The following is a 24,322-nucleotide window of genomic DNA, read 5'->3' on the forward strand; positions in this document are numbered from 1 at the left end:
GTGGGTCTTATGTATATCAGGCGCAGATTACTGAATCTGCAAAATTTGCAAAAACCATATTTTATTTGCTAAAGACTTTTGCTTTAGCAAACACAACAATTGTCATGTTATTATCATTATTATATTATTGAACTTGTAAGATACCCTGCTGTGAATTTGGAAATCATTGAAATAATATATACATAATATTCATTTGATTAAGTTATATTTTAATAAGATTGTAATATGATATTACTAAAGATACTTTTATATGAATTTTGAACTTAAATAAGTTGAGTAATACTCATTAATTAATATATTCTGTTCTTCTAATCGTCGACTTTAACAATTAATAATAAAATATTTATTATTTGTATATATATGTATATACATATATCATATAACCAGTGAACTCTGCCCAGTCCCAGCATACCCCCTTTGCCCACACTCAAAGAGCAGAGGGAATGTATGGATTCTTAAATATCTGCACTGTGAATGTGATTTGATAAAAGAATTTCATACGAAAGTCAACAAACTGATTGGGATGAGTTTTGCATTTGACAGTCACATGACATTTGTACCGAAGAGAAACGAAAATATAATTTCAATCGAACATGTATCGAATTTCACATGTGCATGTCGAACATACATACATGTGTGCGTATTTTATTACGTGCTCAACCTTTGTCAAACTTCGATGTCAAATTAGCGTCTTGATTAAATAGAAGACATACAGAAGAAGAATATTTTTCAGTCTATTGTCAACTTTTAATTTCATTTCGATTCTTTTCACATGTTTTCGTAAATAATGTAGATATAATGAAAATAAAGGGAAAATCAGATATTTATTCAAATTTTAGGTAAACTAATTCAAGTTTTCTTAGCTTGATTGTCATATATCTCAGCAAAGGTTAAGAGCTAATAAACTTCTTTTTGGCGAATTTCATGTTGGGAGACTGAATACATTTGCAAGCAATAAAACTAATTGCTTTTGCAGGCCTTCAACGTTTCCAGCTTGCCAAGCATATTCAGAGCTCGAGCACTGACAGTTGTGCCAATTTAAATTCGTTTAAGTTCTTGAATAACATAATCACTACAGCGCTCTTGCCAATTAGATAGTCAACTTGTTGCGCGCCTATTGAAATTGCCGCCGCATCTTCTTATCAACTGCTCATTGTCATATGTGCTGCACATCGTGGGGATTTGATTGCCATTTAATGTGACTACAAGTCGATACAGCTGGCCTGAGCTGGGTGGGCTGCTGTGCCTCCATCTTCTGGCCGCCCACAAACGTCGACTGTTGAATGCCGATGCCGGTTGCTGGAGGCAACGGCATGTGATATCGGTGCGGTAAAGGTATTGCTTTCAACTGAATTTGAATTTGAATCTTTTGCTGGCATGGCAATGAAGTAGACAAGTGAAATAGTGAGAAAATCAAATAATAATAGGTCGGGCGTAACAGACTGCCTAATGCTTAATCATTATCAAAAAATATTCAGATAATTATATATACATATATTAAGCCTGCTTGCTGGTAAGATCAACAGAGATTTACTTACATAGCTCGGCGATAGTTGCTTCAAAGCTTTTTCCTTTTCCTTGCTATCCAGCTTCCACGCCGCCACTGAAATTGACGCCCCGTAAATTAACTTAATTATAATTTCAATAATTTCCATTTAATCTGTCCAAATAAGCTTATATGTACAGATGCGGAAAACTAATATACTCATTTGACTGGGCGAGCAATAACTTAAAAAGCTCAATACGTCGGCACAAAAGAAACCGCCCGCCGAAAATCATAATATTATGCAAATTGTTATTTTATGCTTTCCCACCATTAAACGGCATTTCAATGGAATATTTTCCATGTCTTGGCTGTATGTGCCTCTTCCTCTCTCGCTCGCTCTTTCCTTCTCGCCCTTTCAGAGCATCCCATAAAATCCTATTACGCTTAATGTGTTCTCGGCAGCAAACAAAATAACAATCCGTGCATAGCTAGCTGTAAATAGGGTTTATCGTCCAAGTTATCAGAACAAGCAATTTGTGAGCATTAACGCTGCGCAGTAGAGAAAAACTGAGAGTGTTGTTGATTGCTTTTCGCAGTTTACAAATTGCTAACAGTCTTTGTAATATGCTGTGTTTAATTCTTGATGTTTAACATGGCTCAGCGGACTTACGTTCCCTGTGACAGCTGTGCGCGGCGCGCACATCTCAAAGAGTTTCCATGGAAAATCGAGCTTCCCTGCAGCTACTAAGCCATTGAGCATGCCCACATATGCACGGAATTTGTTAACTAACTGCCAGAGCTGTCCATATAATTTCAGTCTCTATACTATAAAATTTAAGCCAAAGCAATCTTTCTTAACAAATAGTAGGGTTTCATTATGTTCTACGAATATTACATTTCAACACCACTGAAAAAAAAAAAAAAAATACTTTTAACAGACTTGCATGTTCCAGTATTAATACAAGAGAAAGATTTCCTTTGATATTCTGATATTTATTGAAATTTGCCTGATTTCCTTTTGTATCTCTTTCATATAGATGTTTTCAGGTATTATTTCCATACCCATTATGATTCCTGTGACCTTTTCCATTCAACTTTTAAATATGCAAGTTTCGAGCACCTTTCGTGAATGTCCTTTCGAGCTACCGATATCCATTTGCCGTGCACTCCAAAGAATCCGCTTTTAATAGCTGAATGAATGCCAGTTTTGCATTTGCAATCATTAAGGGCAAAGCAACCTTTGGTCAGGCTAAGTTTTCCATTGAACAAAGATAAGCAGAGTTAAGTGAAAAGCTGAAGTGACTCGAAAAGCCCCAGGCTGCGATTTGCCAAAACGACAAGCTAATAAATACTAACTAAAAGCTTTGCATAAATTACCTAATAGTTGTAGAGAGCACTCTCCAATTAGGTAGATTGAATTACGATTTAATCAAGCATTAAAAGCCAGCAAGCGTACTAAATCGAATCAATACCCAAAGCGGTGGAAAACTTTCACAAAAATATTGTAAGAAATTCAAATTGTTACGAAAATATACATATACAGATTATACATTTCGTTTGGTTTACTAAAATACTAATACATTATGTATCTGCGACCTTTACAAATTATTTACTGCTCCGTGCTCTGAATAGGATAGAATTTCTATACACACATAAATAAGAATGAATTATTCAATTATATATTTTGATGAACTAAAAATTAAGATCTTTGTATAAAAATAATGTTTTGGTTTGCGATACCTTTCTTTTTTAATTTTCTTAATAATTTGATTAATTATAATTTAAATTATTTATTGCACATTGCATGTTGTACATTACTTACACTGAACTTATTGAAAATGGGTAGTCGAGCTATAATGGTTTTGTTATAATGTGTGTAACAGGCGTGGCACAGCCCATAAAATATATATACTTTAGATCACGGCGCTTCTTGATCCGGTTACAGTAGTATCGATTAAAAGCCCTATTAAATATTTTATAAATTTTCGATTTCTTATTTCTGGAAACTGTTTACAAATCAACCAATTTGACAAAGCCACTGCTATTCACCAATAAGTAACCATAAGTAATAAATGTGACATTTGAAAGTGCTCGCTCTCCCTCTGCTTGCTCTCCCTCTCCTCGCTATGCAACTGAGGAATCGATGAATAAAGGCAGGGCCGGATTAACAAGTAGGCAGTAACAGAAAAATATATTCACATCTGAGAAAACGACGTCTTTAAAGTGTAGACAGTCATTTTATTGATATTATTACATTATGCCAATAAAATTTGTATAAAACATAAGTTTATATATTAATCAAAAAAAAAAAAGGAGCTGGTGTGAAAAAGGGGGCCCAAATTATTGACTGCCAGTGGCCCCGCTGAGCTTCAATCCAGCCCTGCATAAAGGCATGAATAAAGAGAGCTCTTGTTCTTTTGTTGATTGTTCCGCGAACGACGAAGCAGCAAATTGAAAATTAAACATTTTGTAACCTTAGCGCAGGAGAACCATTATATTGACTCTGATTCGCCATTTTAATGGGTTCACAGTATGAAATGCTAAAGTTCAACAACAATTTTCCTTTGAACTTGCAGCCATGCTAAGGAAAGTATGGTTGACCTATTAAAATGTATTTAAGTTTAGGGGCCATACTTACCCAATTTTAATTACTATAAAAATAAACCAATAACCCACGATAGCTCAAACGCAACCAGAATACTCCAGTATTATTCCCGTGGACTCAATTTGGCTACAATAGCGCACTTTAGCTTGACAACCTTTTAAAATTTCACCAAATTTTACGATTTATTTACAATTTACACAAATACATATTTATCTTTATATCTATATACACAAATACATATATCGAACATTAACGTAGGAAGCTCAAACTTGCCTATTCATAATAAAACTAAATTAACAATTTCAAAGCTTATCAAAACTAACAATTAACAACTTTCAATACACACTTAAAAGTTTTTCGTTTAACTTGAATTGTATTAAGTAAAGTTTTACAATGACATTTATACGATAAATGTATACTTATAGATTTTTAAAACTTACAGCTCTTCGATGACGCTTCAAGTAAGTACAAAGTGGACTACACCAGAGCGTATTTCATTAGACTCTAAAAACTCATATAATCTCGCTAATATTCGTATTTACAGTGAGACTTGTTCTCTTTTGAGTGGCTCTCGTGGAGAAGACGAGACCGCTTTGAAACTTGTCCATCACAGCTCCTGAGTTCCTGTCGTCTTTTGTCTGTGACTGCATCTGTGAGCGTGAGTGTGACTGCGACTGTGATTATGGCTGTGACCGTGACTGTGGTTGCTGCTGCTCTCGGATGCTTCCTCAATGGGATTGTTGTCCTCATCGCATGAAATGTATTTAATTCGCAGTCGCTGACGCTCGCCCGCGCTGTTGTTTATAGATAGACAAATGGGGGAGCTATTGTCATCCATTGGCCTCTCGATGACGCACTCCACGGCCATGTGGTTCACCGCTGCCCCCGCCGCCTTCCTCTCCCGCGACGATGTGGTGGGCACCTGCTGGATCTGCGTCTCCATTGTGCTGCGCTTCCACTGGCTTTTGGTCTCCACTACACACACACACACACACACATATATATATATATATATATATACCGAGCTACCTACAGAGTCCCATTGTACGTACCTCTAGTGTTTCGATTCGAGCTGTTCTTGTTCGCCAACCTACTCTTCGGCGAGTCGAACTTGTAGCGTGTCAGGCCCATGCAGCAGCAGAAAATGATCCGTTGGAAGTACATGCGAAATCTGTAACGCGAAATATATTAAGTGAAAAATGAAAATTGAAAATTGTTTTTATCGCTTTCAAGGTAACTACTCACCTCTTGTTCATCCAGTAGTAGATGATCGGATTCACCATGGCATTGGACATGGCCAGCCAGTAAAAGCCGAGATACATGTGCTGCACGTACTTCGTGGATGCCACCTGGTTGTTGTGGTAGGCATAGATGAAGAACATGTGGTAGGGCAGCCAGCAAATGGCGAAGATGGAGACGATGGCTATGAACATGCGAACGACCTTTCGTTTCGACTTCATCGACTCGATCTGGCGCTCCGTGTTCTCGCCTATAGAACGACTGCCCCACAGCACGCGACCCATTAGCGAGTAGCAAACGAGCATTACGATCATCGGTATGCCGTAGGTCAGCACCAACAGAGTCAAGTTATAGCTGCCAATTGACGAGTGTTCACAATTAGCTGTATAAGGCTGAAAGGGACTGCAATACACTTACACGTAGTCGGCCATCGACGTCGGGTAGCGTCCGTCGGGCCACATCATAAAGCAGACTGTACGCGATTTTCCGTTATAATAGCTGCCAAGTAATTTTATAAATCATCACCCGTTCATTGTCTCGGCTAATGTTAATTGCTCTAAATGGTAAGGTTAACAGGAAATTTTCGGCCTGCGCGCCCTAGTGGAATTTACATTGTGCATAACGGTATCTTGGGTTGCTGCGGCGCCAGACACTTTGCAACATAATTTAATTACTATGAAAGCGAACCCAGCCCGAAGATCCCTGAGAAATTATCACGGCCCAAAAGTTAGGCGCGAAGGGTCCTTCCGCCCAGACGAAAGGCGACACCTTAAAGTCGCCTTTTGCATCGAAGCTGCCTTTCCATAAAAATCTAATTTGGCAAATTGAAGATTTGCCAACAATCCACTCAGTCTGAGGAGCTCGTTAGACACGCAACTGCCAGCCAGGTGATTAACTGAGCAAATTTTCGGCCAACTCGACCATTCAAATTGCCAAGTTGACGACCAGACTTGCACCTCAATAGATTATGATTGTATTTGTGCATTTTGAACTAATTGACCTCATTGTGCATTACATTACAATAAATTAGTTAAAAATGTCCTCAAATTAGAATAATTTAACGATTTTAACTGGATCTCAATAGCTCTTATATACACTCAAGCGCATTCATGTTTAAATAAATTGTTAATAGTAAATGAATTTGATAGGTTATTGATTTCTTCATATTGATTTCAATTTAGCAACTGTGTAAATTGGAGTAAAACTCTATTCGGTGTGAAGTCCTTTTGACTGAGCCTTTGAAAGAATGCATTTCAATTCGTTTGGGATGGATTGATTATATTTATTTTTTGCTATTTCTTTCGACTTTTCGATATTTCAACCGATATGTCAAAGTCTAACTAAATTATTCTAGGTTCTCTTTGTTGCAGCTTTGGGTTTTCTATAAATCTACCGATAGTGTGCGCGTCAGCTTAATATACATATATACTTAAAGTCTTGCAATTCTTCTCTACTTTTTTTATTCTTCTCAAAATACAACAAAGCTATTATTTAAGAATTTGTATTTTCTATGTTTTAATATTTTCTATTGCTATTACCTTTCTAGAAGCAGGCTTAGTGGAATTACATGAGCTATCAAGGGATACAATTTTTTTTCGCATTTCAATTGCTTAACTTAACATATCTATATACATATATACCCATAATATTCGTTAAATTTTTTAGAAAAATTGCCAGAGCCAATAATATTGTGTCCTTATGAACGAAATTTCTCGTCAGTTTATTATCCCTTTTATTCCACTTATACTTATGCAGACTCAGAGCTCAACATGTTATAAATTCTTCTATAAGCTAGCTTGTTTATTACCCTAGGCAACGTTTTATCTCGAGAATGTATGCCAGTGCCACTCATTCAATCAGTGCACGCGTCAGTCCGTCAGTCCATCAGTCCGTCAATCAGTTAGTCATAAAAGACTAAAAGCTTCAATTCTATTAAGTGAACGTGCCATTTGGTTCATTGAAGTGTGCGAATTTGCGTAAAATTCAAATGAAAGTGGAGTCAGGAGGAGCCTAGTTGAGCTTCAGGTGCTCATAACGTTAGCTAATGCAATATATCTCAGCAATGGCGATGACAATGGGAGTGGCAGAGGCCTAGTCTAACATCCTGGAGTATCAGCGAATCGATGGAAATATGCTCAGAGTCCACAGCGGGCGATTGAGCTGCGGGTGGTGTTTTGTGTGTGGAAGTATCTACGCGAAAAGTGTCTTGAACTTTCGTCTTTAAAAGTTCTTTATGTTTATTACTGCCGGAGAGTAAACAAAATATTCAGCTGAGCCTGCCGGCCCTGCGCTGACTTTGTAAAGCCAAGGCAAGGTCATATATGTACGTATATATGTATGTATGTATGTAAATCGTGGAGGCCTTCACTTACTGCTTTGTCATGATGCTGGAGTAGAGCAGGCAGGGGGCGGAGAGCACACAACTCAGTGCCCAGATCAGGACGAGAATAAAACGCACCTTGCGACGCGACGTGCGCCGTTTCAGGGGGTGGACTATGGCAATGTATCTGCAAATATACAAATCGGATGCAAAAACGGATGCCAATGCGGTTGCGGATTCGGATGCGGGTATTGGCGCAATGAAGATTATGGCAAACACTTAGCACTCACCTGTCGAAGGAGATGGCGACCAGAGTGAACACTGATGTTGAAACCGTTACGTTGGCCACAAAATTGTTGATGGTGCAATAAATCGAGCCAAATGGCCAATCCGAGTTCAGCATAAATATAAAGTTGAAGACACAATTCAATGAGGACATTAGCAGGTCAGCGATGCTCAGGTTCAGCAGGAAGTAATTTGTGACCGTGCGCATGCTGCGATGTCCTGCGGGCAGAGACAGAAAAAAGAAATCACCACAAACACTAAGACGGGGAAGAAAAGACAAGTCCGCCGGATATTGCCTGCCTCGTTCCTCAAAGGCAATGACAACTAAGCTGTGTGACTCTGATACGCGAGTTAAGTCCATATGTTCACAGGGCCATCCAGCGGGATGTGCCTTAAAGCGCCGCTCAGAGTTGAGCATTTGAAACAATTGCAAACACGTTAAGAGCTTACCTGTAACAATCCACAGCACAATGCCATTGCCCGCAATGGCCACGAACATCATCAGGCCAAATACGATGGCCCAAATGGTTTTCTGCTCCCACGGCAGCTCATATGGGCGCGTGGGCGATGGAAATAGACATTCAGTGAGAAAGTCCCTGCACAACGATGGTAAGACAGAGATATGTATATAGAGAGAGAGAGAGATGGAAAAAAGTTTAATGCACATACATGCTTTTCTACATATGAAAATGAAAGAAAACAAATGAAAAACTATTGCTCAACGTACACAACAATTGCAAATAGGAGCTTGCACAAATCCTTTGAACCCGCTTGCACACATGAGTGTGCCACGTATATGTGTGCTTGCGTGAGTGTGAGTGTGTTTGTGTGTTCATCAAAATACAAATCATTATACGCCACAGTTGGTTCAATAAACCTGAAAGTCAAGCAAACAGCACATGTTTGTGCACGTCTCTAAAGGACTCTGCCTTACCTAAGCCATTGTCCTCTGTGTGACACAATAAGTCAGTCATGTAATCATATGTCAATGTAACAATTAAAGATATTATTCATAATGCAGCATACTTCATCCGTTATTCAATATTGTCAATAAAGTTGTTTACAAAAGTTCGAACATCTTTAAAAATATTATTTATAAATATACAAAATGCCTGTCAACTGCCAGACTAAATTGAATTTCTTTCTGTGCGCACAAGATAAACTTTGATTGTCTGTCAGATTTTTTCACCTGTCGCAGTCTTTCGAAGGCAGCTCTAAAATAACAATGAAAACTCAATGAAGCTCAAATTTGAGCTCAAATTGGATAAAGGACACTGCTGATGATGCTAAAGTAACGCAATAACGCTGCAAATTGAATCTGTAGTTTTAAGTGATTTCGTTTGACCTGCATTCGCTCAACAGGAGCAACAATCCTAGATAAGTCGCTTAGCGACCAGTGAATTTAGCAGGTAAGCAGCTAAGTGATAGACTGAGCTAACATTTAATTTTCACTAATAGCTCTGTGCTCTGCCATCAGCCAGGCAGCCTGATTAGTGGCAAATGTACTAGAGCAAGAACCATTAATTAGCCAAACATTGCAGACTACAGAGGCCAAGGCCAGGCGCTTCAATGAGCAGCTATTGTAATCGCTTGATCTCTACGAGATGGACTGATTTTACACTGAATACTCTATGATGCCTTGGGTACTGATTTGGCTAATGCTGCGTAATGAAATAATAATTAATTAAGCTCGTTTCGCAAAGCCAAGCTAATTTAAAAGCAAATTCAAATATAGCTATGAAAGTAACTGGATGTTCATAAATAAACTAAAATTAAATTTATTATTGCCTTTAAGCATTTTTCATTCCTTTCCAGTTTAAAAATTTAGTTTTAACTGCATTGGCAAAAATTCAGTTTTATTACTTTTTTTTATATACATACATATATGCAAACTACATACATAAATATGAATATATGTATAAGGCTATGTAATTTATAAAAGGAATGCCTCTTATTAAAATTCCTATAGTAGAAATGCTTGCCTGTATGCATTTGCAATCGAATACACACATATACACATACACCCATACACACAGTTAATCTATTTTTCGATTTCTATTCCCAGCTGCACTCGATAATTACGGAAAATCATTTCATTTTCTATTTTCACTTTCGAGCATTTGTTATGTCTAAATACTTCATAATTGATTTAAATTCATTTACTAAATGGGTTTAGTGGATTTTATTTTAGTGGAGCTTATTTATTCACCGATTCTGATTTACTTGCAATGAGCAGAGCTCGGATTTATTCAGTTTGCATGAACATTAAGTATTATGCTAATCACTAAATACGATACTTTAATTTAATGCCAGTGTTATATGACAGCTTAAATAAATGTGAATTATCTGAATTCAGTTACTTTAAATTTTATTTACTCGACTTACAGACCTACAGAAATAGTCACATATTTACTACGAGAAACTCAATGAAACTTAGTTTAACTAATTCATTTTCACTTGGATTACATACAAATTTAGTAAATAATTATATGCTAACCAAAGCGCACAGGCTCATAATTAACTCAATTAGCCGGGACGAACTCAATATCGATTTAATTACCGTAAAGGAGGTCTCTGGGCAAGTCTTCGTTCGACTCGATGGCAACAATGCCAGGCAATCAGCGTAAGTTCGAAGGAAGCTCTCCGACTTGAGCAAGGACAGAATAACTAGGATAAATATTATATTTAGTGCCACTGTCAGCGTGATTGTGTTTGCTTCTCCTGCTCATTGGCGAAGTGAATAGCCAGCAATGATGTTGCGCAGCGACTGCCCAGAGTCGTTTTCAGGGGATATTGAATATGCCGATTTCTGAACGTCGGTAATCGGAAGGGAAAGCCATAGTATAAGCTGAAAATGAGAACTAATGTCGGTAATGACAAAAAAAAGAAAATAAATTTGCTTATTGTTAGCGAATTTGCAGAGTTGGTCTATTTAGTAGATCAAGGCGAGTATTCTGCAGTCGAGCATATGTCAGGAGTTTCCATTGATATTCCGTATTGATTGTTGAGCAGCTCGAGAGCAGAACAAATTGCAAAAAATTGGCTAATTGAGCCAATGCTCAACTAACTTGATGAGCACACTCAAAATGAACTGTGGCATTCGTTTCAATCAGTTGCGGGCGCAGTCAGTTTGTCAGAGAGCGTAATTAAAATACCGTTTTGATTCATATGCCATTGGCAGAGCACATGAAATTGTGTGCAGGGCGAATATGAGAGCGAATTGTACAATGGATATATCTGCTTTCCATTGCATAATTGCATTGTGCGGCATTTGCTAACACTGGAGCAGCAGCCAATATTTTAATCTGAGCCGAGTCCAGTCCAAACCCAGCTCAAACCCTAACTAGTTTAGCTGTCATTGGGAAAAGTTCTGCATGGTACTAAGGAAACGGAAGCGCTTCGTTATTGTCTGCTCTTGAGTGGCATGCAATTTGTGTGGCCTACATCTCTGCCGCATTCAAATACAAAAGACCACAAATTGAGCTGGGCTCGTGCCACGAGAAAGCACGAGCTATTTATATATATACACATATTATACGCTCCTGTTGCACACCTATTGCCATTAACAAATAACCATTAGTTTTATTGGACATTTATTCATATCAATTTGTCAAGGTTTTATTTATTTATATATATACACATATTATACGCTCCTGTTGCACACCTATTGCCATTAACAAATAACCATTAGTTTTATTGGACATTTATTCATATCAATTTGTCAAGGTTTTATTTATGCGCCAACTGCTTGCGACTTAATTCTCAGATTCAGAATAAACGGGTTTTTAGTAATCAAATAAACAAGTTAACCTCCTAGGCCACAAGCATGAAACCATTTAAAAAGCCTTTTGACAAAATATACAGTTTTTAAATTTTCCACCAATTTACTAAGCTCCACCCCATGCCTCCACATCAAAGCCTGTTTAAATCTCTTTTGGGAATTAACAGAATTCAATTGTCTATATCTAGTAATTTTATTATTATTTTATATGAAAATTTGTTCGCATAAATATAAGCCTTTGATTTAATTTATTTTATTGTGTCTTACCACAATAAATTAATTTAATTTGCATAAAAGTATCTGCATAACTTTCAGTTTGAGCTTCCATCGTATCGTGTTTCTATTGGACGAATTCGCATTGTTGCCATATCTAAGCCCAACACGAACGGCACGTAATTATGGTAATTGTTGTTTATTGCAACTTTCATAATTGAAAAACAAACACAAAAACAAAACAGATAACTTTAAATTCGTAAATGTGAAACATTTCCCTCTTGGTTTTTGCCACAATCTAAATTGCTGATCAAATTTAAGGGAAATCGCAGCTGTTGATTACCATATCTAGCTTTGTGTACAGGCCCCATTAACTTAATTTTAATTTTATTATAATTTCATTCCATATAATCCCTTGGCACGAAAATATATAATTGCTGTCATTATAGTAACAACCTGGCAAGAGTGGCTGTCCGAAAGCCGAGGCTAAAGCAAAAGTATACTAATTATTTCCGTTGGCCTGGCATTTTACTTTTGCTGGGGAACTTGATGAAGACGCCGCGTTTATGTTATTATTGTGTTATTTGTGTGCTTAAATTAAAATATTTATCGGCATTTTGCAAAGGAAATGTTGACGACGAGGAAAAGTCTGGGCGGAAGTAAATTTGGCATCGACCTCTCTTAGGGCTTGGCACGCAATCAATTTTGCTTCTTATGCAAATTTTAGCCAAGGCGCCAGAAAAGCAACACGAATATCCTGTATATAAACTATCATGGAATACAAGTGTCAAGCTTTCAAATGTTTTTGGCATTTCAGAAAGTTACCAAAAAGAGTCTGCCCTGATTGCAAAGCAATTGCATTTCTTAAATCTGAATAAATTTTTTTGTCAGATACAGGTTTAAGTGGATCTAAAAGCGTAAATGGAGCATATCCTTCTGCTTTAGATATTTTTGCGGAAATATGCTAAATCGTAGAAGCTGCTTTAGATATATCTATATATATGTATATATTGATATATGTATATAAAAAAGTCAATAAAAAGATGGTCTTGAACTTTGGGACTTTAAATTGGACTTTAAATATTAAAATAAACATAAAAATAATAAGTAATTATAGATTTATTCTGTGCTATAAATTCAACGTAAGTCTTGTACAATTTATTTAAACTTAATTTTTAAGATGATCAGATTGTTGTTTTCATTTTGCTTAAAGACTGTCAGCTAAAAGCAATTTAATTATGGATATACAAAAAATCAATAGAAATGTCGCAACTTTAGTCCTTTGCATGTGAAACTGCAACCCTTAAACGGTCCTGGTTGTCAAGGAAAATTTGAATTGAAATGCATACAAGTTGTTTACAGATCGCTGTTGTTAGTCAAAAGCCAAATGACCAAGCACTTTACCAGTTATTAGCAGCCATTCGAAATAATATAGCCTACCTTTAAGGGCTCGAAGCCAATTGCGGTTAAAACAGAAGTTGACTTCAATCATGGTGCAACTTGCGGTGACGTGTGCCACGCATATTATACACAATTGTAGGGAAGGCAGGCGCAGGTGCTGCCAACAGCAAATTACCCCCATTAGGGTGCAAATTATTCAATTAAACAGTTTCCTCCCAGCGGCATTAAATTAGCACCTGCATAGTGTCGGCCACCTGAGAGCGAGGCAGGGCCCGTAACATATTGGGGAATAGTTTCTGTGCTTCCAGATGTGTATGTATATGTATTGCGAATTTCAGAGTTGAAAATTCGCTGTTGGTAATTTGTAGCCGCATTTTAAATGAACTTCTGTTGCAGTCTACATCTGGTACATTACACGGCATATTTCATATTTCATGCGCGCCAAACAGGCAGCCAAAATTGAGAGGTTTTGCGGTTTTGTGCCTTTGTCGCAGTCGCATTCACAACCTCAGTTGCAGTTGCAGTCGCTGTCGTGGCCACTGCATTGGCAACCGCAAGTCAAGTCCGCGCCAGGGTAAAGTTGCTAATGGTAACGGGAAAAGTTGCAGCACGCGCTAAGTAAGGTGGCCAACTCATGCTGCATGTAAAAGTTGGGAGTCACGTGGTCAAATAGATAAAAAGTCAGCACAAAATTATATAAAAGCTCTAGATAGCCTTTGGCAACAGAATCTGAAATCACATAGGGAATGGCATTATGAGCAGGCTGCTCGTAAATAGAGCTACTTTAAAGTTAAGCTAACTTATGACTTTATTTGAGTCCTCTTCAATATTTAAAGATAATAAAATAAAATATAAAATGATCCCATAGTACATCAACTGAACTGTTTAGTTTATAAGCTCTATAAAATTAGAGTTTAATGCCAGCTTGCTTAAATATTATGCTAGAAAAGCAATCAATTCTGAAAGTACATTACGCCCAAATCCGCTTACTGATAAGGCAATCCTTTCATGCCCACCGATGCTTGACAAATGACTGAGGACGAGTCGCCTTGTCAGAATCATGGCCACTCGATCGCATCATTGGTCCCTTTATTATCGACAGTTCAGGCAGGCCAAAACGCAAATAGGCTTTTCTTGTCGGGGAATATGCAGGAGGCAATTACCCTGAACTCGTCGTAACTCGACATAGAGGCAATGACGTATAGATGCCAAGACCGAGAACTCTATTCTCTAAATCTGATTGAGTATAGAGAATACGGAATGATGGAAAAGTCATAAAATTATGCATACTCATAGGTATTTTTAATTTTATAGTCTTCAAGAAACGAGAAATATTGTATATAATAATATATATACCAAATTTCACGCAATTTCAAAGCATTTGAAGTCACAGATACCAATGACGACTGTCTTTTACATATTACATTATACTGTACTTTCCTATCCATCCTATATATTCTATATTATATGGATCCAGCATCGTTTTTTCTATCGTTTACATATCACGACAATATACAATACTTTCACATTTTCAGTAATTACAGGGTATGTGCTTTTGAACATATGCGTAATTTTTCAGGCTTGCTTGCTTGTTTGCTTGCAGCATCTACACAAATTTTGGGTCACGTCCAGAGACTTCCCCCACAATTTTACAATGCAAATCTGCCCCATTTCAATTTGGATTTATGGCCGAGATTTGTGTAGTTCATTGTTTTGGTTTTTTCCTTTGAAGCACGCAGTGCTGCTAAAAGTGTTGAGTAGCCACAGAACAATGCGTTGAACATTGCTGCCATAAAATGGTCACTAATGCATTTCTAGCCTGTGACATTTTCAATTTAATTAGGTATTTAGTGCAGAGCAAGCCATAAACTGAATCAGGCCTCGTGTTTATGCATGAAATCTACTATTTATTGAGTGGACACTATACAGAGAGATCACTGGTGAGTTAACGTACTTTATAGATAAGAGGAGAATAAAACACATTTTATTTATTTCGGATAAATTCAAATAAATTATATATAAAATATTTTTATATATCTTTATTCATAGAGCAGAGTAAAATTGAATTGTTATATAAACAGAATTTAAGCTGTGCTGACAATGCTTTGCAATATTTTAATTTAATTGATTAAAACAAACTTAAAGAAATAAAAACAATTTTTTAATCAGCTGTAATAAGCTGGGTATTTGATTTATAAGATAATAGAGTCTTTATCATTACAGAGAGTATTTAAAAGTCGAGCATTTACTGGAAGTATTCGACTCAGCTGACTTATCATTGTAATACATAGGTGTTGACCTCTACTTCAACAGAAATTTCATTAAAGCAGTTATTCAGAAAAGCACCCATAAAACAGGAAAAGGGTTTCGGACAATATACAGGGAAAAAACGTAATTGAAAAATTTGTCATATGCAAATTTCTGGCTGGAAGCCAAGAGGGTGAATAGCGAGTGAAGAGGGTGAAAGCAGGCGCTTTGTCAGCCTTGAAGTGGGTAGCAGAATAAGTAAGTGGAATAATTGCAAGAGTATTTGTCCGGCACATTCTGACATTTTTGCTGGGCTAACATTTGGCGCGAGTGCACGCATTTGACCGGAACGAGTTATCCTTTTGTGTCCTTCTGCTATTTTGTTATTGTGCAGAAGCGAAGCCAAACAGTTAGCGTTGGCTTCTGGTAACAGTGTGTTCTGCTTGAAGCACTCTAAATTATTTTTATGTGCACACATAAACTGTGATTGGATTCGGGGCCCAGCCATAAAAACAGCAAATGTCGAGCACCAAAGTCCATCACTGAATGGCATTGGCCAAATTCCGATCCTTGTCATTCGTTGCGCATCAAAATCAATAAGCGCATGAAAAGTCATAAACATAAAAATACCAAAACAAAATATCTTCAAGCTGCTTTAAATCCAACAATCTTTGCGCATTATGTGCACTTTCATTTCGCATGCCTAGTGGCGCAGTGGGCCCAGATTAAATACGTATACGCAACGTGCGCATAGACGCCTCACATAAAGTTAAAGCCGACATATGGAAAGAGCGATACACTTATAAAAGTGCTCTCAGCTGATGTTCGACACGTTCCAGGGGCACGTTGAAGTTGCAAATGCTTTCATTTGTTGACACGTTGATTACGTCTAAGCCTCATGCCACAGGGCTCATAATGAGCTTACTACGGACACAGTTCAGGTGGTCAGCTGACCGCGCGCTGGGGTGGTTGAGGCTTGCCGCTAACCATACGCATTCACAAAGCCGCAAAGTCCACACAGAGAACGCCAACTTAGCATGCACACAGCCAAGCTAAAGAGATGGCCAAAATAAATCCCAAAATTGAGCCCATTGAAAAAGGGAATGAAGAGAATAATGCATATTGTAGAGTGTAGATTATAATATAAACCTATTCTGGATCAATGTTACGTTTACATATACATTCTATCTATAAGTACTGGAGATATTGGTATATATGTAAGTTAATTTAAACTAATCTATAGTTTTTCTCTTTTTCATAACATTTAAAATTGTTTAAATGGCAATCGGCCATTGAATCGAGTTAGCTGAAGCGCTCGTTATGAATTTGTCATTTCAGCGCAAAGGGCGAGTCCGGGATGGTAGATGGTGCAGATGTCACAGACAGCTATATATAAATTTGTTTCCTGACGTAAATGCGTGGTCTTTCTAGATACAAGCGAATTGGCCGGGGCTCTGGGTATCTCCCAGTCGGCCACTCCTGACCAGAACCTCCGAGATCTTTTTTCTGTGAAAGTTTTGCCCCAAACATATTTTAGTTGTTGTTAAATGTTCTGTTTGTGAAACTTGTGCTGCGTGGGATTAGTTAGAAAGATGCTCGTAGTGAATTCAATTATTGTTCGTGGCACAATTCTCTCCAGTTGTATGTCACCTGAAAAGCAATTTGCGAATTTCCGCATAACGCAAATCCCCAGCTTATAGTCACTCTGAAATGCGAGCATTTTTGTTTGACACGGCTTAATTTTATGACCAAAAAATAAATTGCCTAATGTCTATATACGTACATATATATGTCGGAGCAAGGATGATGTTCAGTGTCCATATTTATACACATATATACTCAATTGCTCTATCTCTCTCTCTCTCTTTCTCTCTCACCCTCTCTTATACAATATCACGTCACAATATATATATATATACTCTAATTAAGTTGTGATCACTGCAAGATCTATGAGCTACAGCCTTACAAGCTAATTAGAAAAGTTGCAGTAGAAAAAGTTTATATAATACCCATTACAGCTAGTTACATAAACTTCTATTCAGTTCAGTTCCTGCAAGGAGAGAAATACTTTCACGAGCCCCAATTAGTTTTTGTTCAGCTTTTACTTAATTATAGGTAGCTAACGAGGTAATAAAGGTACAATGTACCTGTTGACAACTGGGGGTTCAAGCCTTCCGTAAGCCCATTGAAAAAAAAAAATAAAGGAATAGGGTATTTTAGTATGGGCAGACTGAAATTATTAACTATACAAATTGAATTCCAACAGTAATGAAGACAATACATACATATAATTATATGTTACTTGAGCCTCTATTGTGGAGCGCATTTTGTTTTAACATAGTTTAACTAAGTTAAGCAGGAATTTAGATAATATATATAATTAAACTATATTTACTTGCTTTTTAATATAATAAAATGAAATAAATACAACAGATATGTGTAGCCTTTACTGTGTAAAATATATTTCTAATAAAACGTCTATTGCTATCCCTATGAATATTTATAAGTTGATTTCATTTAACTCATCTGAAACTGATTTTATTAGACTTACATTCGAATTTGCATGCATTTAAACTTATTGGGACTATCGCACTTGTTTTACATTGATAAATGCTTTTTAATTTGTATGCGCTGCACATACAAATGCCCCGAGAGTGTATCAACTCCTTGTGAATGTATGCTATGCGACAGATAGATAAAGAAAACCTTAAAACAAGTAATTTACTTTTAAGTTAAACTTTTAATTGAACTTGAACAGATTCTTATTTTATATCGTGTGAAAAACAATGAGTATCTGCTAGCCATGCACGCTCAATGAACACATTGTTAATGTTGCTGTTCGCCCTCAGCATACAAATGGACATAATGGAAAAAGTTTTACAAAACGTGCTCCGAGATTTTTGTATTGAACCATTGAAAGGTTTAATTGCTAAAGTACATGAAGTCTCAATAGTTATTTGGATAGCAGCAATTTGAAAGATTTAATGTGTGAGCGCTGTACTAATTAAATTTATTTGCATCAGTCTAGCAATGGAACAATTTGCTTGATAATTAGAACAGAATGATTCAGATAATTGAGTAAACAAAGTATTTTCTTCAGGGTAACGAAACTAAGGCCCATATCGAATACATGTATCAGTTGTTTAATACATGGTCTGTTTAATATAGTTTATTATTATTAGTATTAATGACAATTAAACAGAGGATCGAGAATATAATCATTGATTTCTACTTAAACAACTTTTGACATCTTCTTTTACGGTCAACTAAGCTTCTCTAGAAACTTTTAACGCATATACCTTACATAGACCCTAAACTTACTTGTATATCCGAAATTCACAAACAATTATTAATCAGGGAAATATGTTATCACATACTAACAACTGAGTTAATTTAGAACTGAGCTATGGTGCGAATCATATAATTCCTATTCCTCAATTATACAATCTAAGATTATTTACTTTGGTAAAGACTTTCATAAAATGCATCTCTATATAGTGTATTTCAAGCCATGCAGTTGTTCGAGATCAATTTAAAATGCCAATAAATTGTCTCTTAATTCTATAGACAATTCATTCAGAATTTCTAGAAATTGGAGACACCCGACATACACAGCTCGAACCCTGACGTATGTATGCAAATTTGTTTTTGAAATAATATTTTTAGACGCACAGCTTTGATTTATTTATTCGTAGGAAACGTGCAAAAGCTTAAACTTTAATCTGTTATGTTATGACGTGAATTGGTGTGAAAATGGTCCCAGTTTTCGAGTTGTAGACTTGTCGAGTCTTGTCTACTAGGTTCCCTCTTGCCTCTGTCAACATTTATTCTTGCAGTTTTCTCAGTTTGAGTTGGGAAATACTCACTACTTATACTTGCACTACCTTTTTTCGTAGAACAATAAATCTTCATATCATTTTGTTTGCACTTTTCAGCACATGTTTGATATCGTTCACTTTTGGTGAGCAATTGTTCATTTCTAACAGCATTTGAGAAAAATAATTAAATAGAATGTTTTCAAGGCCAATTCGTTAGCTACTGGAAATAATTGGAAATATGAGTTGAAGAGAATACTCAATTAAATCCCACAGGTAATACAGCTCAGCCAAAAAATCAAGCATCGATATATACCTATATTGTTTGTTATTGTTGTAAGCTAACTTGATCAGCAATTTTGATGGGTTTTATGCTTTAAATGGTTTTTATCAGTGAATTCAAATTAATGTGTCATATTAATCTTAGCATAGTCAATTTAATAAAATATTTCACTAGGTAAAGTGGTATCGGATGAGCAACGGCCAAAACATATTCACGAAAAATATGCTTTGTTTTCCGTATAGTGCTGGTATTCATCAATTATTTATATTCAACTAATTAATATTAATAGTTTGTGGGTAGCTCAATGAAAATCAAAACAAAAATGGTTTTAGCTTCATTTGACACTGTGTGGTTGCTGGCAGTTTTTATTTAATCAGTTGTAATAAATATGCATTAAATTCATCAGAAACCAATTATTACTTATTTCCGCCTTATATATGCGCTAGTCCCTGTGCCCCAAAAAAGTATTCGGTTAACAGGTGTCCCAATTACATATAGAATATTCATCAAAAATTCATTTCAATAATGCTGCCCATGACAGTGTGGGATGACTGTGCCTTTAATATCTGGTTAGTGCCCGCTTTCAACGCTATATGCTTCAATAGATTTTTGTATTGTCGGCGGCTGCCTTAATTCGTTCATTGAATTGTATTGTGCTTTTTTGTGTTGTCATTATTTAGTTGTTTACTTATATATATACTTTATTATATTTTTGTTTGTATTATAGAATATCTTATTGTAAGCTGTCATTCACGAATGAAATGTTGATTTTGTGAAATGTTCGTCTGTCCGTTATTCCGTCTGTCCATATGAATGCCGCAATTTAAGCTAGACACTTGAAATTTGGCACATATGCACACAGATACATCTACGCCCATTAGGGACGTGGCCAATCGGGAAAACCTGTATTTTCTACATTTTAAAGACTGTCATGTAGGCATCCTCTATTGATTTACATTAGTATATAAGTATGTATTACCCAAATAAACTCTACAGCTTTAATGACAAAACTGTTTTTCCACACGACATCAGGGAGCACTTCGACCAAAAGCTCCTTTATTATCGTTTAGATTAATATTTTAAATTATTTTGCTGTTCGTAATACCCAATTACTAAATTAAACAATTTATACTAATGGTAAAGGCTCACAAAGCGATTAGTCCGGATTTAGCGACCTAGCTCAGATCGCATAAAAATCAATTTAAATTGCAGTTTCGCTTCTAGTCGGAGTAAACAAATAAATATATATATATATATGTATATAACATAATAAATCAAACTGAACATAGTTTGAAATTAAGTCATTTAAATTAACATTTATCAAGATGGGAACTAAATTTGGAAGGTAAATTAAGACTTCATGTCTGTCTGACTGTGCCTTGGGTACGACCCTCCCCATAGACAACTTACTTTGCCTCATTGATGCTACCGAGATTATCTCGGTTCTCGATGATGCCGGATAGAAGGCTGACCACCTCGGTACGGTTGAGGCTATTCAACAGCGTTGTGTTCACAATGCTGTTCAGCTCGAAGCGACGCACGGCGAGAATTGTGCAGTTCACCAGCAGTTCAGTATCCACAATTTCCGACATTATCTTTTGTGTACCAGGGGAGAGAGTGACGTGCAAAGAGGGGGAGCCGTTAATCGTTGGTTGCGTCAATTTATTTCACTGCACTTCCAAAGAGCGCTATATAGCTGGTCGCGTAGGTAAGAGGGCTTAGGTAACTACAGCAGCAGCAGCAGCGGGAGGAGTTCTAAAAGTTGAAGCAGGAGCTGTAAATGTCACTTTTGCGGGGCTTAATTATCCGTTCTATGCTCAACTTCTGTGTTTTACGTTGGAAGTCCTTTGGCGAAAGATTAATCGGCTTTTATGAATACTTAAGCCTTCCCACTACCTGGGCGTGGCAAATAACTATTTTCGTAGTATTAGCCGAAAAAATATCGGGGTCGCTCTGACGCATTGCACTTGCTGACACTTTTCTTGAATTTAATTAATTTTTAAGTATATCGTATACACAGCCGTCGCTACTTTTTTTATTAATGTCTTTTTTTTAACCTTTTTGTTTAAAATATATTATTATTTTAATTCTGCTTTTTATTAAATTATAGCACACAATTAAATTGCAATAGAGCGGCAAAAATTTAATTTCTTTAAACTAAGCACACAAAGTAATATTTGACATTTAAAAAGTTTATTAACTTATCATTTTGAAAACAGCAGGTAATCTATTTAAGGTAATACTTAACAACGACTGTTTTATGATATTCATAATAATATTATTAAGCAATTTTTTATAAATATTTTAGGATTATATTTTTTCCACACTTATTGACACTTGTTTACTCACAAGTAATTTATTTAATTTAGTTATTTGATAACACTTGTTTTCTAATTAAATATTAAATATTATCTAATATTTTAAATAACTATAAAAACAATGATAATTGTAGACTTGCAGTTGAATAATTATACTTTAGCTTTTTAATATATTTTTCTTATATTTTTATTTATTTATTTAACGGTACATTTTCAAGCGCTCAACATATATTTAAAACTACACTAAATCCATTTAATTAATTTATTTTCAGCATTTACATGACTTTACTATTATTTTGTTGCTTAAATCTTTTGTTTCGTTCACTGTCAACTCGAGGTACATCAACAACAACGCACATTCACTTAAGTACAATTTCACAGCTAAATACAATTACAGGATGTCGTGCTCGCGCGCGACCTTTAGAGCTAAGAGTGTTGCCGACGACTGCTTCGTTCCACATTGCGACTACAAAATGTCTGCCGCTATTGCCAAAGCGTTGTAGTTCTGAGCAACGCAACATCAGAGGCACATGGTTTGCAACATTAAAGCACAACCTGTTGAGAGACGCCAGTAATAAATGGTTGGCAGCATGTTGCTAAGGAGTTCGCAGCATGACGCTAAGGATTTGGCAACATTTTATTGCAGGCGTGAAAGGAAAGAGAGAGAGTGCGCGAGCCGATGCTCTCTAATTTGCTAGCATCATTGTTGCTGTTGTTGCTATTGGTGTTTACACTTATTGCCATCGGCTTTGGCGTTGTTTAGGCTGCGGCTGCGGCAAATAATTTTCTCATCTACGTGTGGATATGATGAATGACCTGTAAATCATTATAGAGGACATGGACAAGGACAGTGGACCGTGCTCTAGCGCCAATGTGTGGGATGTACAAGTGTCTTGTTTGATTGTGGCTTTCCCTGGCCTTTGTATTTATGTTGGCTGAAGTCTGCAAATGCTTGAGAGTCTACTTCACAGTTCGCCTGTACGCCTAGCGGTTTATGTGTTTGTGTCTCTTTCTGCAAGTGAGTGTGTCCATGTATTAGCGCATTTCAGATTACGACTGCCCATTTCGACATTTATGCATCTTCCATACAGACACATTGACGCATACACACGCACTCACGTGTGTGCGAATTGAACTAGCTTTTTTATACGCAGACATATGCACTCCTGTTTTTGCGCTTAGTTTATGACATACATTTACTGTGTGCGGCCTATGATACGCCCACACACACACACACACACACACACACACACACACTCGCAACCATCACATTTGCACATTTGCTCTCTTGTTTATATTCATGATGTTTCCAACATGTTTATTATGTAAAATTTATGCGCATTGGCTGTTGTGGTGTTAATGTTACAGCTGACACACACACACACCTATACTATACGTTACACATTTACTAATCAGATATTTGGCAGTATAATAAATCATACTTTCCATTCTTTTATGTTAACAAACATATTAAATATGCATTATAAGTACAAGGATTAAATACAATGGGTGAACTATAAAAAATATGATACATTATTATAACTATTCGTAGTTTTATGCTTTTCGGAATCAGTTTCTTTTTTTTTCCCAACAATTCATAAATTCATATGAAACTTTTTGGCATATGATTTTAATTTTGAGTTCAATCCAAAAAGGAACTATAAAAAATATGATACATTATTATAACTATTCGTAGTTTTATGCCTTTCCGAATCAGTTTCTTTTTTTTCCCCCAACAAATTATAAATTCATATGAAACTTTTTGGCATATGATTTCAATTTTGAGTTCAATCCAAAAAGGAAACAAAAGATTATATGAAATGAAAAGAAATTTAAAACGTTTTATATCTATGCTGAAAGCAGGGAACGAAATATTTTAGGGGGCTTCTGAGATACGTATAGCAAATAAGATGCGACTTTAAAATAAATAAATAATATATATAATAACTTTGAACGAAATAAATAAACAAAATTAGTAGGAATGTCCAAAAATCGTTGTATCTTTCTATTCTTATTTCAATTGATTGGATAAAAACTTGTTAAATAAATATATAAGACCCAAATACTTTTACATATTAAGCAAACTACATTAAATTCTGAAATGCTCAATTGTCAAATGCCTTTAGATGGACAATCTATTTGTTTGAATGGAAATCCTAAACTATTAATTTCGATACCAACTAAGCGAATGGAACGGCAAAGAACACTTCCAATTGATGATTTTTACAAGGAAACATGTGTCAATTACCATTGACTTTGCTTTGATGACTGAGAAATAGCTTTAATGTGAAATGGTTGGAATGGAGCTGATTGCTAAGCGCTCTTTCAA

At 36.2% G+C, this 24,322-nt stretch overlaps 2 protein-coding genes across 3 annotated transcripts; both read right to left on the reverse strand.

Annotated features, from left to right (window-relative positions):
• Positions 1 to 826: 826 nt before the first annotated feature.
• LOC116804888 lies at positions 827 to 2,406 on the reverse strand. Of its 2 annotated transcripts, XR_006356742.1 has the most exons (3): positions 2,157 to 2,406; positions 1,539 to 1,978; positions 829 to 1,372 (listed from the first exon to the last, which is right to left on the reverse strand). XR_006356742.1 is itself a non-coding variant. In XM_044007678.1 (2 exons), the coding sequence occupies exons 1-2, from the start codon at positions 1,653 to 1,655 to the stop codon at positions 1,157 to 1,159; spliced, it is 333 nt and encodes a 110-aa protein (XP_043863613.1). In that variant the 5' UTR covers positions 1,656 to 2,406; the 3' UTR covers positions 827 to 1,156. The 2 variants fall into 2 exon arrangements, 1 of the variants encoding a protein (XP_043863613.1); XM_044007678.1 differs by having other exon boundaries at positions 827 to 1,372; positions 1,539 to 2,406.
• Positions 2,407 to 4,251: 1,845 nt separating this feature from the next.
• On the reverse strand, positions 4,252 to 21,772 carry LOC6572166 (tachykinin-like peptides receptor 86C). Its single transcript, XM_001998279.4, has 8 exons — positions 21,086 to 21,772; positions 8,386 to 8,531; positions 7,941 to 8,154; positions 7,703 to 7,837; positions 5,748 to 5,828; positions 5,337 to 5,684; positions 5,144 to 5,262; positions 4,252 to 5,066 (listed from the first exon to the last, which is right to left on the reverse strand). The coding sequence occupies exons 1-8, from the start codon at positions 21,265 to 21,267 to the stop codon at positions 4,699 to 4,701; spliced, it is 1,593 nt and encodes a 530-aa protein (XP_001998315.1). The 5' UTR covers positions 21,268 to 21,772; the 3' UTR covers positions 4,252 to 4,698.
• Positions 21,773 to 24,322: the final 2,550 nt, after the last annotated feature.

This window comes from Drosophila mojavensis, unplaced genomic scaffold, assembly GCF_018153725.1.
Source record: "Drosophila mojavensis isolate 15081-1352.22 unplaced genomic scaffold, ASM1815372v1 contig_19, whole genome shotgun sequence".
NCBI lineage: Eukaryota > Metazoa > Arthropoda > Insecta > Diptera > Drosophilidae > Drosophila > Drosophila mojavensis.

Bases quoted from the DNA above. Each gene is read 5' to 3' on its own strand.
- LOC116804888 (XM_044007678.1), bottom strand. From the start codon at position 1,655: ATGGAAATTATTGAAATTATAATTAAGTTAATTTACGGGGCGTCAATT. The intron at 1,373-1,538 runs GTAAGTAAATCT...TTGCCATGCCAG, and splicing joins AGCAACTATCGCCGAGCTAT to CAAAAGATTCAAATTCAAAT.
- LOC6572166 (XM_001998279.4), bottom strand. From the start codon at position 21,267: ATGTCGGAAATTGTGGATACTGAACTGCTGGTGAACTGCACAATTCTC. The intron at 5,685-5,747 runs GTAAGTGTATTG...GTCAATTGGCAG, and splicing joins ACGTCGATGGCCGACTACGT to CTATAACTTGACTCTGTTGG. The intron at 5,263-5,336 runs GTGAGTAGTTAC...TTCGCGTTACAG, and splicing joins TACTACTGGATGAACAAGAG to ATTTCGCATGTACTTCCAAC.